At 36.9% G+C, this 12,959-nt stretch overlaps 1 protein-coding gene across 5 annotated transcripts in view; it reads right to left on the reverse strand.

The window, feature by feature from the left end:
* Window positions 1-229: 229 nt before the first annotated feature.
* IARS1 (isoleucyl-tRNA synthetase 1) overlaps window positions 230-12,959 on the reverse strand; it is an 87,164-nt gene continuing 74,434 nt past the window's right edge. For 4 of the 5 annotated variants that reach the window (XM_039880356.1, XM_039880354.1, XM_039880355.1 and 1 more), the window contains 4 exons: window positions 10,431-10,556; window positions 6,194-6,337; window positions 5,372-5,524; window positions 230-760 (listed from right to left, as the gene is read on the reverse strand). In XM_039880356.1, coding sequence (XP_039736290.1) covers window positions 678-760; window positions 5,372-5,524; window positions 6,194-6,337; window positions 10,431-10,556 — 506 coding nt within the window. In that variant the 3' untranslated portion in view covers window positions 230-677. The remainder of the gene's footprint in view (window positions 761-5,371; window positions 5,525-6,193; window positions 6,338-10,430; window positions 10,557-12,959) is intronic. The other variant, XM_039880357.1, reaches the window with a different exon arrangement.

Genomic DNA, 12,959 nt, shown 5'->3' on the forward strand with positions numbered 1-12,959 from the left:
GCTCTCTCACCCCTTTATCCCTCATGTATATTTCCCCCAATAAATTCTTGCATGTCTAATTTTGTTTTGGCATCTGCTTCTTTGACACACAGGATTTTGGGAAGTAAAATTAGATGTTTTGTCCACTGCCTTAATAAAGAAGTCATTATTAAGTTTTTGTGTTCTTTAACAATTATGAATTTCAAGTTTCATTAGACTATGGGAGAATGAATTACTTCTAACACATTTATTAACTGAGAGAAGCATGTTTATTGTCTTGACTTACTGAAACAAAATGTTGCATCAAATTACTCAAGAAAATCCAGGTAGCAGAAACATATAACATTGTCCATTCCTTCAAGAGGTCTCAAATAAGTTTTAAAAGACCACAGAATGATACACACATACTATGTCATTTAAATCACTTCTACCTTCTATACTTAAGAATTCAAGTATAGAAATAAACTCTGTTGTGCTGAGGTAACACTGTAACCTTCCCCGAACATAACTACATAGGTGTTTAAGGTTAAGTGTGAATATTACTGTGAGGTCTCAAACCATTTGATGAATCATCCCATTTCATATTGAGACGACAAGTGGCATATTATAGATGAATCTGAAGGAAATTTCTTCAGTGTGTGTGTGTGAACAGGTACATTCCAGGAAAAGGCTGACTGAACCACATTGATAGCTGAATGTTAGAAGTCAGCTGTTGTGGGTAATACAGAAACATACACAGTCTTCATGTTCAAAGTCTTCATAGGGATTTCTTCCGTAATTTCTAGAATGGAAAGAGGTTTAAAAAATAAATTTTCTACTTATTCTGGATAAATATTTTTAAAATGTTAACTGCCTGGGTAGCAATGAATTTGGTCTCGCCTTAAGAGAGGCCTGACCTTTGTCCTAGTTTCTGAGGAACCACTAAATCCATGAAATTTCCTGAGTGACTGTAGTGTCTTTTGTTATTTACGGTGGGCTCTTGATCACACCTAATAGTTTATGCTAAGAGATGACTCCGTGTAGAGGACCACACCAGAAAGACCAATCATATAATTCAGGGTAGAAGTAAGATCAACCACGGGGGCAATGAATCAATATTGCCTTTGTAATGAAACCTCAGTACAAACTCTGAATACCAAATCTTGGGTGAGCTTCTTTGGTTAGTATGCATCAGAACGAGGAAAAAGTAACACTGTCCATTAACTCCTTGGGGAGAGGACAACTGAAGCTCTTTGTTTGGACCTGCATATCTATTCCTTTGCCTGGTTTTAGGTTTTAGCTTTTTGCTATAATAAATATAGTCGTGAATGCAACAGCTTCCAGTGAGTTCTATGAAACCTGCTAGCAAATTATCAAACTTGAGAGTGGTTTTGGGAAACCCTCTAAATTTGCAGTTGGTGCCACAAGTGATAGTGGCCTTGTGTGGACCCTGCCCTCTGAGTTTGTAGTTGGACCCTAACTTCTTACAGCTGATCAAACTTATGGAAGACTGTGCCCTCAACCTAACTAACTCTGAGTATTGCCCAAGATGTCCCCATACCTTTCCCTTCTGTACTACCAAACAGATATTTTGTATGTCTACAGAAAAGGCCTAGAACAAAGCCAAGCCAACAGCCCAGATTTGTGAGTTGTAATTATTAACTCCTATAACAGGAAGAACAGCCATTTCTATGTCTGGGGAAGTAAGAGTAGAACATCTTGTGATGCCATAAAAAAAGAACTTTTCAAAGACTAAAGGGCTCATGTCAAAGAGTACAGGAGCCAATATGGCCATAGATAATAATGCAAATGCAATTGATTAACACTGAATAAAAAATCAAAAGGAAAAGAGAAAGTAAAAAACATTTTTAAAAGTTCTTTTGCTTACTGTGGGGCATATTGCTTCTAGCCAGATCTGGATTCAAAGAAAAGAATCAGCTTTCTCTAAAAATGGCTCTTGTCCTATCAAGAATCCTGAATGTAAAAATACTCTCAAGGCTGCCTTCTTAATAGATATCTATAAGATCTGGAGATGATATTTAGAATCTAGTAGAACAAGCAAGATGGTATCAGTGAGTTTTTCAAACTATAAGCATTATGTGATCATCTAATTTACCAAATTATTAATATTTATGAAAGATAATTTTCCGAGGAAAAATACAGTGAAAATGAGGCTAGAGATACCAGCTTGTGTGTCAAGTTCCCTCCTAGCCTGGAGGTGTGCTTGAAGACAGCAGCCCAAGTTCTCAGTATGGGACCCTAGCACCTAGTTCCAGGAGGAATAGAGCAAAAATACTGTTTGTTCTAACCTGTCTGTGAACTATCTGAAGGGCTTATCTAAGGTCTCTGTTTTGCCTAACCTGGAACTCATTCAGGGCAGAAAAGTGGTAGGCATTACTTAAAAACATTGTAAGGTAGACAAAAAGCCCACAGCTATTGGGCAAAGGATTGTGACTGAAACATACACAGACTGCTTAAGGCCTGGGAGGAAAAGGAGGAGAGAATTTTCTTTGGGCAATAAGGACATTAAAAATCACCCATGTATTCTGGGTAGTTTAGAAAGCCACATGTATGCCCAAGCCAGGATGCATATACAGAAAAGACCTGAGAAGACCTAAAACTTTCAATTCTGAAAAGGTAAAAGGCTTTTCTGGCCAAATTTGGTTGCTCTTCGGGCTCAGTGTAAATAGGAAGTGAAGGCTGAGGCAGAGCTATAATATAAATAGTGTGGCTATGCTGAAGGATTGCCCGAGCAAAAAGCAAATCCACAAAGATATCAACAAGTTGAGTATATCAATAAAGAGAAATTATAAACAGGGACCGAAAAGCAATTCTGGAACTGAAAAGTACAATAGCTGAAATAAATTCACTAGAGAGGCTAACAGTATATTCAGCAGGCAAAACAACCAGTGAACTTGAAGATAGGACATCTGAAATCGTCCCAGTCAAGTGGACCAACATACAACACATTATGGGAGTTTCAGAAGAAGAAAGAAAAGGGCAGAAAGAATATTTGAAGAAATAATAACCAAATCTTGAAAGCAGCAACACAGAAGCGATGTAACAGGGACACGCAACAAGATTAACAACCATTTCTAATCAGAAACCATGGAGGCCAGATGGCACTGGGGTAACGTATTTAAAGTGCTGAAAGAAAAAACTATCAAGACACAATTCTCTTTTTGGCAAACAATTCCTCAAAAATTAAGGAGTAATTAAAACATTCTCAAATAAAGAAAAGCTGAAGGAATTCATTACTACTAAACTTGCCCTCTGAAAATGATAAAGGGAGTCCTTCATGCTATAACTCTTGCTTTTTGTTTTCTACACGATTTAAAAGATAAATACATAACACACAATTAAAAATTTATATTTATGTATAAAAATGTAATTTCTGACAAGAATATAAACAAGGGTAGAGCTGAATAGGAGCAGAGTTTTTGTATGCTATTAAAGTTAGACTGGTATCAATTCAAACTAATTGTTATAAATTAGAATGTCAACTGTAATGCCTACGGTGAACACTAAAAAAAAAAAATCTTAAAAAAATACACAAAAGGAGGAGAATCAAAACAGTATAATACAAAAAATCGACTGAACACAAAAGGTGTCAGTGAACGAAAGAGCAAAAGAAGGTATAAGACTTACAGAAAAGAATCCCTGCAAAATGGCAGAAGTCCTTCCTTATCAGTAATTACATTTTATTATTATTTTTTTAACCAGAGCCTAATTGACACTGGGGAAGGGAAATACCCAACTCTAGCCTATTATAGCCTTCCTTTCTCACCTACGGAGAAATTAAAAAAGCTGAGAAACACCTGTGAAGGTCACAGCCCAGAGTCATAGGCTCACTAAAGACTGAGACCTAATCATAAAACTATGGTACACTTCCTGCTTCCCTTCCCTCCATACCCTACCAGGACATCTATGGGCTCCTGTATGATAATAGGGGATTGCAGCTGAAAGAATGGCAAAGCTCTGAAACTATTTAAAAAGGAATCTCTAGGGAAACCAAAAGATAAAAGAGGAGACAAAAGACAAAGATACCAGAAGACATTTTAGCCTCTGTCACCTATAGCTACAGTAACAACAAACACAGCCTAACTGCTAGTCAGATAAACATAAGACCTCACATTAAGGCCTATTTTCCCCAGTTATATTTTCCCAATACATCATGTCTAGCTATCGACGATAACAACAATAACAAACACGGGGCATTCTAAAAGGCAAAGAACACATAAAGAGACAAAGCAAACATCAGAACCAGATTCAGACTTGGCAGAGATTTTGTAATTAATCAGACTGGGAATTTAAACATGTTAGGACTCTAATGGAAAGAGTGAAAAACATGAACAGATGGGCAGTATAAGCAGAAAGATAGGAACTCTAAGAAAGACTTAAAAGAAAATTTTAGAAATGAATAGTGGTGTAACAGAAATGAATAATGCCTTATACTAAAAAAGTCTATACCTAGTCATATCATATTCAAACTGCAGGAAAATAAAAAATGAGAGGTAACTCTGGAAAAAAATAAGGTCTGGCAGTTTTCCACCAGTGCTAGAAGACACAACATAAATCTGATTCACAAAGTCCAATAATTCCTAGACTGTAAGGCTGTATAGGTAACATAATGGAATGGCAAAAGGTTTTGAATCAGAATGATAAGGATGGCTATTTAAAAAAATCCCACTGGAAGCTGTTTGGAGAAATGATTCCATTGACAACAATATTAAAGCAAACATGTCCGATGTGTAATAGAAATTACAGAACAGAACTTAGAGCGAAGGGCTAAGGTGTCAATAGAGAAGTTGGCAGAGCAGCCATGGAAGCTGCTGTCACAGAAGTGGGTGATGTAAAGGGGAGTATGAGAGACAGAAAACATGTCTTTGCAGACACCAGCCTGTGCCTTGTGCGAGCCATCATCCCGAGTCTCTGTTTTCTGAATTACTTATTAGGTAGGGAATATGTTGACCAATGATCTAGTCCTTCACATTCTCATGCAATTTATTGAGAAAATGCATGAATGTAAGCCTATTTTTTATGATCTGTGAAGGAGGAGGTATAATGTCAGTTATAAGTTTCCTTCAAGCTGTTATTTTACAATACTGTGATCATTTTGATTCCTGGGTAAGAATCAAAGGGTCCGCAAATATGCTAATTTTCCTAGAAGCATGTATTTTTAATAACATATCAATACAACTTTTAGATTATTTCTAAAGCAAAAAGTAACCATAGTTTTAAATATTATTTTTCTAAACATTGTATTAGGGTGAATTTCTGGAGAAAGAGCGAAATAAAAAAGAGATAGTAGTACTACCTCTCACACACAATCTACAATTGGTAAATGTTACCAAATCTACTTGCAACAAAAACAAACAAAACAAAAATTTAATATGTTCTATAATGTCCTCACCATCCATTTGAGTCTCATTCAGAAATAGCTTTAGCTTCCTGCTACGAAGGCCAAACACCTTGGCTGCTTCAGACAGAAGACGTTGGTGGGTAAGTCCGTTCTGCCCAAGTGGGTTTTCAAGGAGGAGAGTGCCCACTGTTCCCATTAAACACTCTATGGAAGACAGAACAAATTGGGTTAAATTCTGAGAGCTCACCCTGTAGCTGTGGGAGCCTGAATGAAGGCAGTAACAGCAGAAGGCTGGGAAAGCCAGCAGTAGGTACAAGAGCTCGAATGAGACAGCTAACTGTACAGTATGCAGAAACAGTCTTAAACATCTCACAGAGGGAAAGAGGAAAAGAAAAACCAACTAGTATGAAAAGACCTGCAGCTTGAGAAGAGATATTCAGTGAACAGTCAGATGAAGAGCATAAAGGATTTAGTAACAAATGAGTACAATGAGGACCCTGAAGAACAAGAAAAAATAAATAATAGTTTTCAAAACATTTTCTAAGAAAAAAAATTAGGCAAAATTAAAAACTAAAATGTTTTGGCATTTAAACAATTCAACTTTATTTAGCTCCAACTTTTACCTATTAACCAATTTATCTCATTTCCTCACCATGTCAGATGGATGAGGATGTTTCTACATATATATGCCAAAAGAAACAAGCTTGTGTATGCACCCTAAAGCAGAGTAGGACTCTACACTCAAATCATCATGTTGAAACCAACCTGAGCAATCTACGTAAGTCAAAGAGGTTGAACATTAAACGAAACCTTAACGCTCAATATCCCACAAACCGTCAACTGAGGGTGTTCCCAGCTCGGGGAGGCACGTACCTTGTGGGTTTGCATTTAGGAGCTGTAGATTGATATACTGACAGAGAAGAGTGCTAGGACTGTCAACCAGAGAGGGAGCTGATCCTGTAGTCACAAAAAGTGTTTTTCCACTAAGACTCAGTAAGTCGGTTTGGTTTTGTAGTTCTAAAAATGACAAAAACAAGATATTCTTTCAGGGGTAGATAGTTCAGAGCTGAAGCCAATCATTTTTTCCTACTTAATTATTAAACTATCTTATATGTATCTTTACAGTGATGCTTTCCATTTAATTGTTTATCAAAGGACACTGACTTTTTTCAAAATAAAATCGGCTTTGATGACACGTAAATAGTAGAAAATGTTATTGCTGCAAAGTGGCATATTTGTAACTTAAAATATAGGCAAACTGTTTTTTCCCCTTTTAGCATTTTCTCTGTACAGTTGACCCTTGAACAACAGAGGTTTGAAATGTGTGGCTCCACTTAGAGTGGACTTTTTTTCAATACAGTCGACTCTTTTGTATCTGCGTGTTGCATCTGAGGATTGAAAATGGTATTTTGCATTCCCAACCATCCGTAGTTGCTTGAATCTACAGAGGCAAAGGGCTGACTGTAGAGTCAAAAGTTATACCCACATTTTTGACTTGGGGGGTGGAAGAGGAGTCAGTGCCCAAACATCCACACTGTTCAAGGGTCAACTGTACATAATAGCACCTCTTAGAATTTCCTCCTGCATCAGAATCCCAAAGTGAACCATGAAAAGAGCCTTATATGAAAAAAATGATTATAGTCAGAAGACAAGTTATTTGACTCATGAACATATGTGGAAAATAGCAAGACATACAGAACACATGTAGAACTGCACTTATATAAATTAAACATTGCTTAGGGATATAAACATAGGTGAATGACCAGTAGAGACTGTGACTAGGTATGAGGCAGACCTTCAAGGAGCAAGGAACCTGCCCCATCTAGTGGTTAGACGCCCATGTTTAGCCTCGGGCTACATGGTCTCCTTTCTTGACCTATATACCTGTGGCTTCCTGAGAACCTACCAGAGGGGGAAAAAAAAAGATTTTACGGCTCCTGCATGGATGGTTCTGCACAAAATGCTGCACCATCAAAAGTGGATGACTACAAATCTATAGACCCACTATGACTCTGGGCAGCCCTAAAGAACATTGTAGATGGGAATCCTCTTAATGGTCATAACTTCATTCAGGGCAGTTGGTTGTTCATATTGCTCAGGTGAGATAGCCAAAGGAATGGATTTACATTGATCCATGGGCAATGGCTAATGGTTTGAATGATTGGGAATGACCAGTAACTTAGAAAGAATGAATTAGAAAACTGGTGACAAGGAATTCAGGGCAAACGTATGTGGGCAGATTGCTTCAAATAGGTAGACTGTGAATGAGGATCTTAAAAACCAGGTGGACAGTATGACTCATTTTGTGGAAGCCAGCCAGTCTTTCCCCAAACACTTCTGTCCTTGCCCAATGAATTAATGAACAAAGAGGCCACATGGGCTCAGCAACTTGTACTCTGAAGGCTGATTGTGCTAGTTGGTACAGTGTAGTGTATTCCACCTACCAACCACAGGGGCCATTACCAGGCTTTCAATATCACATTATTGCCAGGGGGGGAAGAGGAGGGCAAGCGATGGCAGATTGGTTACTGGGCTACATCCATGATGGAAAAGGCAGTGCTTTGTTCTTACTGGACATTTGTTTTGGGTATGGGTTAGTCTCCGTTGCCTGCAGTGCTCTGTCAAACCCATCATCCATGGACTATGGAATGTCTTATTTACCAATATCTCACATAGCATTGCTTCTGACCAAGAACTCATTTTTTCAGCACATGAGGTGTGATAAGGTGCATGTGTTCAGGGAATTCACTGGCCATACCATGTTTCCACCATGAAGCAGCTGGCCTAGAAAAAACTTTTAAAGACTCAGTTTTAGGACCACCTGGGTGGCAACAGTTTGCTGGGCTGGGATAATGTCTTTCAAGATAGCCTTCATGCTTAAAACCAGGGATAGGCAGACTATGGCCCCAGCTGGTTGCCTGTTTATGTAAACAACATTTTAATAAAACACAGCCTTACCTATTATTTTTTTTTTACATTTTAAAAAACATGTTTTCATGTCTGCTTTTGCATTTTAATGGCAGTTGTGGCTCCCAGTCTAAAATATTTACCATATTCCCTTTGAGAAAGTGTTTTGACCCCTTCTCTAAATCAGATACCCAAATATGGTGCATGATAGATGAAAGTTTGACATGATCAGTTATAGAATTGAGACTGTAATAGTTATGACTTCTTTCTTATTTAGATAATATATTTGTGTCTATACTAACCAATTCTTATTTTTTCCACTTTCCTATTATATAGCATAAAACACATTAACAGAAATTAACTTTATGTCAGTAAAGTTAAAGGACAGTAAAGGGGCAATGTGACTCAAACTAGAAATCAACATCATTCAAAGACAGGTAAGGTGACTTTTTATACAGTTTTGGGTAACAAGGTAAGCATGTTTTCAGCTGTACAAGGGATAGCTGAATGTGCGCTTTTTAATTTATGATGGTCCTATTTGGAAGTTAGATATGGTTTACAGAGCCAAGTATAGATGTCATAATCATAAGGGGTGAACTATGGTGATTTTACTGTTAACTTAGCTAAAACAGTTTCCTAGAACTTTCTGACTGTCCTGGTATGGGTTAGGGCTGAACACAGAGAAAGGTACATAGGATCTGGAAGGTAGTTTAGTTGTAGCCACTACATGTGAAAGTCACTGTGGGGCCTAGGCACCACTCAAGCTTTCACAGGGCCAGACGGGACAGCAAGCAGCTGTCCTCTGGTGCTCTTCCAACTTCTGAGCCAGGCACATGAACATCTCTCTTGCAAAGCTTCTTCTGCAGGTCCCGACCACAGGTGTTAGATGTGGCTAGACAGATATGCATTCCAGTCTGTCCTTGCTGCCCCCTACTTCTCATCCTATAGTGACTTCAGGTGGCCACCCAAGTGTTCCACTGAGTTACTGATTATAGCTCCTCTTGGTGAATCCTGGCCAGAGATTTTTCTCAGACCCTCCAACTAACTACCCTCTTCCAGACCTTTACTTCCCCTTCCCGTTTCTCCTACACCACTTTTGCTTCCCTTCTTAACAGATATGACAGCACATGGTTTTCCATGGTGGTTCTATCAATTTATAATCCAGCAGTAAATTAAAGTTCCTATTACATAATACCCCTGACAACATTTAATACTGTAAAATTTTTCTAGTTTTTGCCGATCTGGTGGCAAGTAATAGTGCCTCGCTGAGGTTTTTACTATTGAGGTTCAGCAGGTGTTCCTTTGTTTATTGACGACTTAGATTTTTTCTATTTAAAAGTTTCTGAAAATGAACACTCAGATTCATAAAATGAGTGTATTAGTTTCCTATAGCTGCTGTAAGAATCATAAACTAGGGGGCTTAAAACAATAGAAATTTATTGTCTTACAGTTTCGGAGGCAAGAAGTCCTAAATCAAGGTGTTAGGGCCATGCTCCCTCTGAGACCTATAGGGCAATCCTTCTTTTCTTCTTCCTAGTTTCTGGAGGTTTTTAGTAACCTTTGGTGTTTCTTTGCCTGCAGCCGCATAATTCCCATATCTGCCTGTCATCACATGGTCTTCCTGTGCTTCTCTGTGTCTTCGCATGGCTGTCTTCTTAGAAGGACACCAGTCATACTGGGTAGAGCCTGCCTTACCTCACTTCAGCTAATTACACCTGCAATGACCCTATTTCCAAAGAAGGTCACATTCAGTGGTACCAGGGGTGAGGACTGCAACGTACCCCCCCCCTTTTTTTGGTGGGGTGTGTGTCATACTTTAAGCATGACAGTGAGAGAGAATATACTTACATTTTTTCAAAATTTTATTTAGGCTTAATTTATTGAGAATCTGAATTTAGTAAGAAGCACGCACTATGTTTAATAAAGTTAACCTCACTCTGAAGCTCAGAATCCATCACATGGCTAACAGGTGAGAGGGCAGGATTGGAGCTTTCATCTCCTAGTAAGTCCAGTGTTCTTTCAGCCACATCATACAGTAAGGAGGCACACAGAGACACTACATGCAGGCACTACTGAAGAGTCTGGCCCTGACTTACAGTCAATAGGAAGGCAAAAGCTATGTAGCATAACTGATATCAAGTTAACATCTTTACCAGTCTACCTTGTATCAAAGGACATGGATATCTTTTAACTTTCCACATACCTGTTTCACCGTGGAAAACAGCCAGTTCTGTATTTTTCACACCAAAAATGCTAGTAACAACACTCTTCAGCTTTAAAAGGTCCAACCTATTATCACCTTTTGGATTTTCTAGAAGTAATACTCCACCTAAAAAGCCACAAATATAAGTAAAACTTAGGAAAAAAGTTAAATTTGAATGAAAAGTGAAAGGAAACAGGGTGTTCAAACTTAACTTTCTAAGTATTTACTATATGTGCTCTTAGTATGTGCTTTGGCAATCCTAAGTAGATTTGTTCCAGGGATGGATAGATTTGTTCTAGGAATGGAACTGCCATCAGGCAATCTTTTTCTAGATGGAAACTTTTGTCTTCATGACCCTCATTTTTTGTTTTGTGCCATTTATAAATCCCTAGGGCTCAGAGTGGTCAAAAATACTATTTAATTGAAAGATAATATCTTCAAGTAATCCTCAATATTGATTTATCCTATAACCTTAGATCTAACTACAGATATTTACTTTATTGACTTATTTAAACATTTTATTTTGAGGTAACTAAAGAATCACATGCAGTTATAATAACAGAGATACCCTGGGCCCTTTACCCAGTTTACCCCAATTAACATCTTGTAAAATTGTAGTACAATATCACAACCAGGGTACCAATACAGTTAAAACACAGAACAGTTCGATCACAAGAATCTCGTGTTGTCCTTTAAAATCTACATCTAATTCCATCCTGCCCCTACTCCCTACTTAACTACTAGCAAACAACATATTCTCTATTTCTATAATTTTATCATTTCAAGAATGTTACATAAATGGGAATCATACAGCATGCACCCATTTGTGATGTACTTTTTCCACTCTAAAGATTTATCCAGGTTGTTATGTTAATCCCTGGTTTGTTACTTCTTATTGCTGAGTCATGTTCCATGGTGTGAATGAACCATAGTTTTTTCAACCAGCATCTGTGATGACCATCTGGTTGTTTCTAGTTTTTGGCTATTATGAATGCAGCTATTATGAACATTAGGTAGAGTTTTTTTGGTGAACATAAACTTTCATCGCTCTGTACTAAATACCCAGGAGTGCAACTGCTGGATCACTGTGAAACATGTTTATTTTTTAAAGAAACTGTTAAGCTGTCCCATTTTACATTTCTAACAGCAATATATGAGATCTAGTTTCTCTACATTCTTACCAGCATTTGGTATTGTTACTATTTTTTATTTTAGCCATTTTGATAGGTGTGTAGTGATATCTCATCGTAATTAATGTGTATCTCCCTAATGAGAGATATTGTTGCATATTTTCATGTGCTTATATGTCACCTGTTTATTCTCCTTGGTAAATGTCTATTCATGTCTTTTCTCATTTTCTAACTGGATTTTTTTAACTGTTGAGTTTCTAGAGTTCTTTATATATTCTGGATACTTTCTTTGTTGGATATGTGATTTGCAAAGATCTTCCTGTCTGTATCTTGTTTTTTCATCCTTTACAAAGTATCATTTGTAAAGTGGGATTTTTAATTTTGGTAAAGTTCAGTTTATGAATTTTTTCTTTTATGTATTGGGCTTTTGGTGTCAAGGTTTAAAAACTCTTCGATTAGTCCTAAATCCTGAAGATTTTCTCTTATTCTTTCTAAATGTTTTATAGTTTAATATTTTGCATTTAAGTCTGTGATCCATTTTGAGTTAATTTTTGTATAAGGTATAAGACTTAGGTCAAGGACTTTTTTTTTTTTGCTTATGGATATCTAATTGCTCTAGCACCATATAATGAAAAGACTCCTCAGGTGAACTGCTTTTGCTTCTTTCTTAAAAAGCATTTGGTCACATTTTGTGGGTCTATTTCTGTGTTATCCGCGACACTGATCTATGTGTCTATACTACACTCACGCCACACAGTCTTCATATGTCTTAAAATTGGGTAGAGTGTCTCCCACTATATTCTTATTTTTCAAAATTGTTTGAGCTATTTTATTTCATTTCTCTTTCTAGGTAAATTTTAAAATAATTTTGTCTATATTTACAAAAAATACTGCTGCGATTTGACAGGAATTGAGTTAAACCTGTATTATTAATTTGAGGAGAACTGACATATTTACTGTATTGAATCTTTTAACATGGAGTATTTCTCCATTTATTTAGATCTTTGATTTTTTTATCAGTATTTTATAGTTTTTGGCATTAAAGTCCTGTTATATGTTTTCTTAGATTTATACCTATGTGTCTTTTATTTGAGCTACTGTTAATGGTATTGCATTTAAGATTTCATTTCCCATGTGCTCATTGCTAGTATACAAAAATTAAATTTATATTTGTATGTTTATTTTATAAAATGTTAATTGGATAAAAGTTTTTTCTTTTTATAAGCAATATGATTTTATTCAATTACTTTGGAAACAACACCCCCCCCCAATTAATGTTTAAACAAAAGGCTTACAAAACTGGCCAAAAAAACATTCAAATAATAAATTTAAAGATCATTTGTAGTTTTCTCCTCGTAATATGAGTGCTTTCAGCCAGATGATAAATTACAAACCATAT

This window comes from Pteropus medius, unplaced genomic scaffold, assembly GCF_902729225.1.
Source record: "Pteropus medius unplaced genomic scaffold, Ma_sr-lr_union100, whole genome shotgun sequence".
Classification (NCBI taxonomy): domain Eukaryota; kingdom Metazoa; phylum Chordata; class Mammalia; order Chiroptera; family Pteropodidae; genus Pteropus; species Pteropus medius.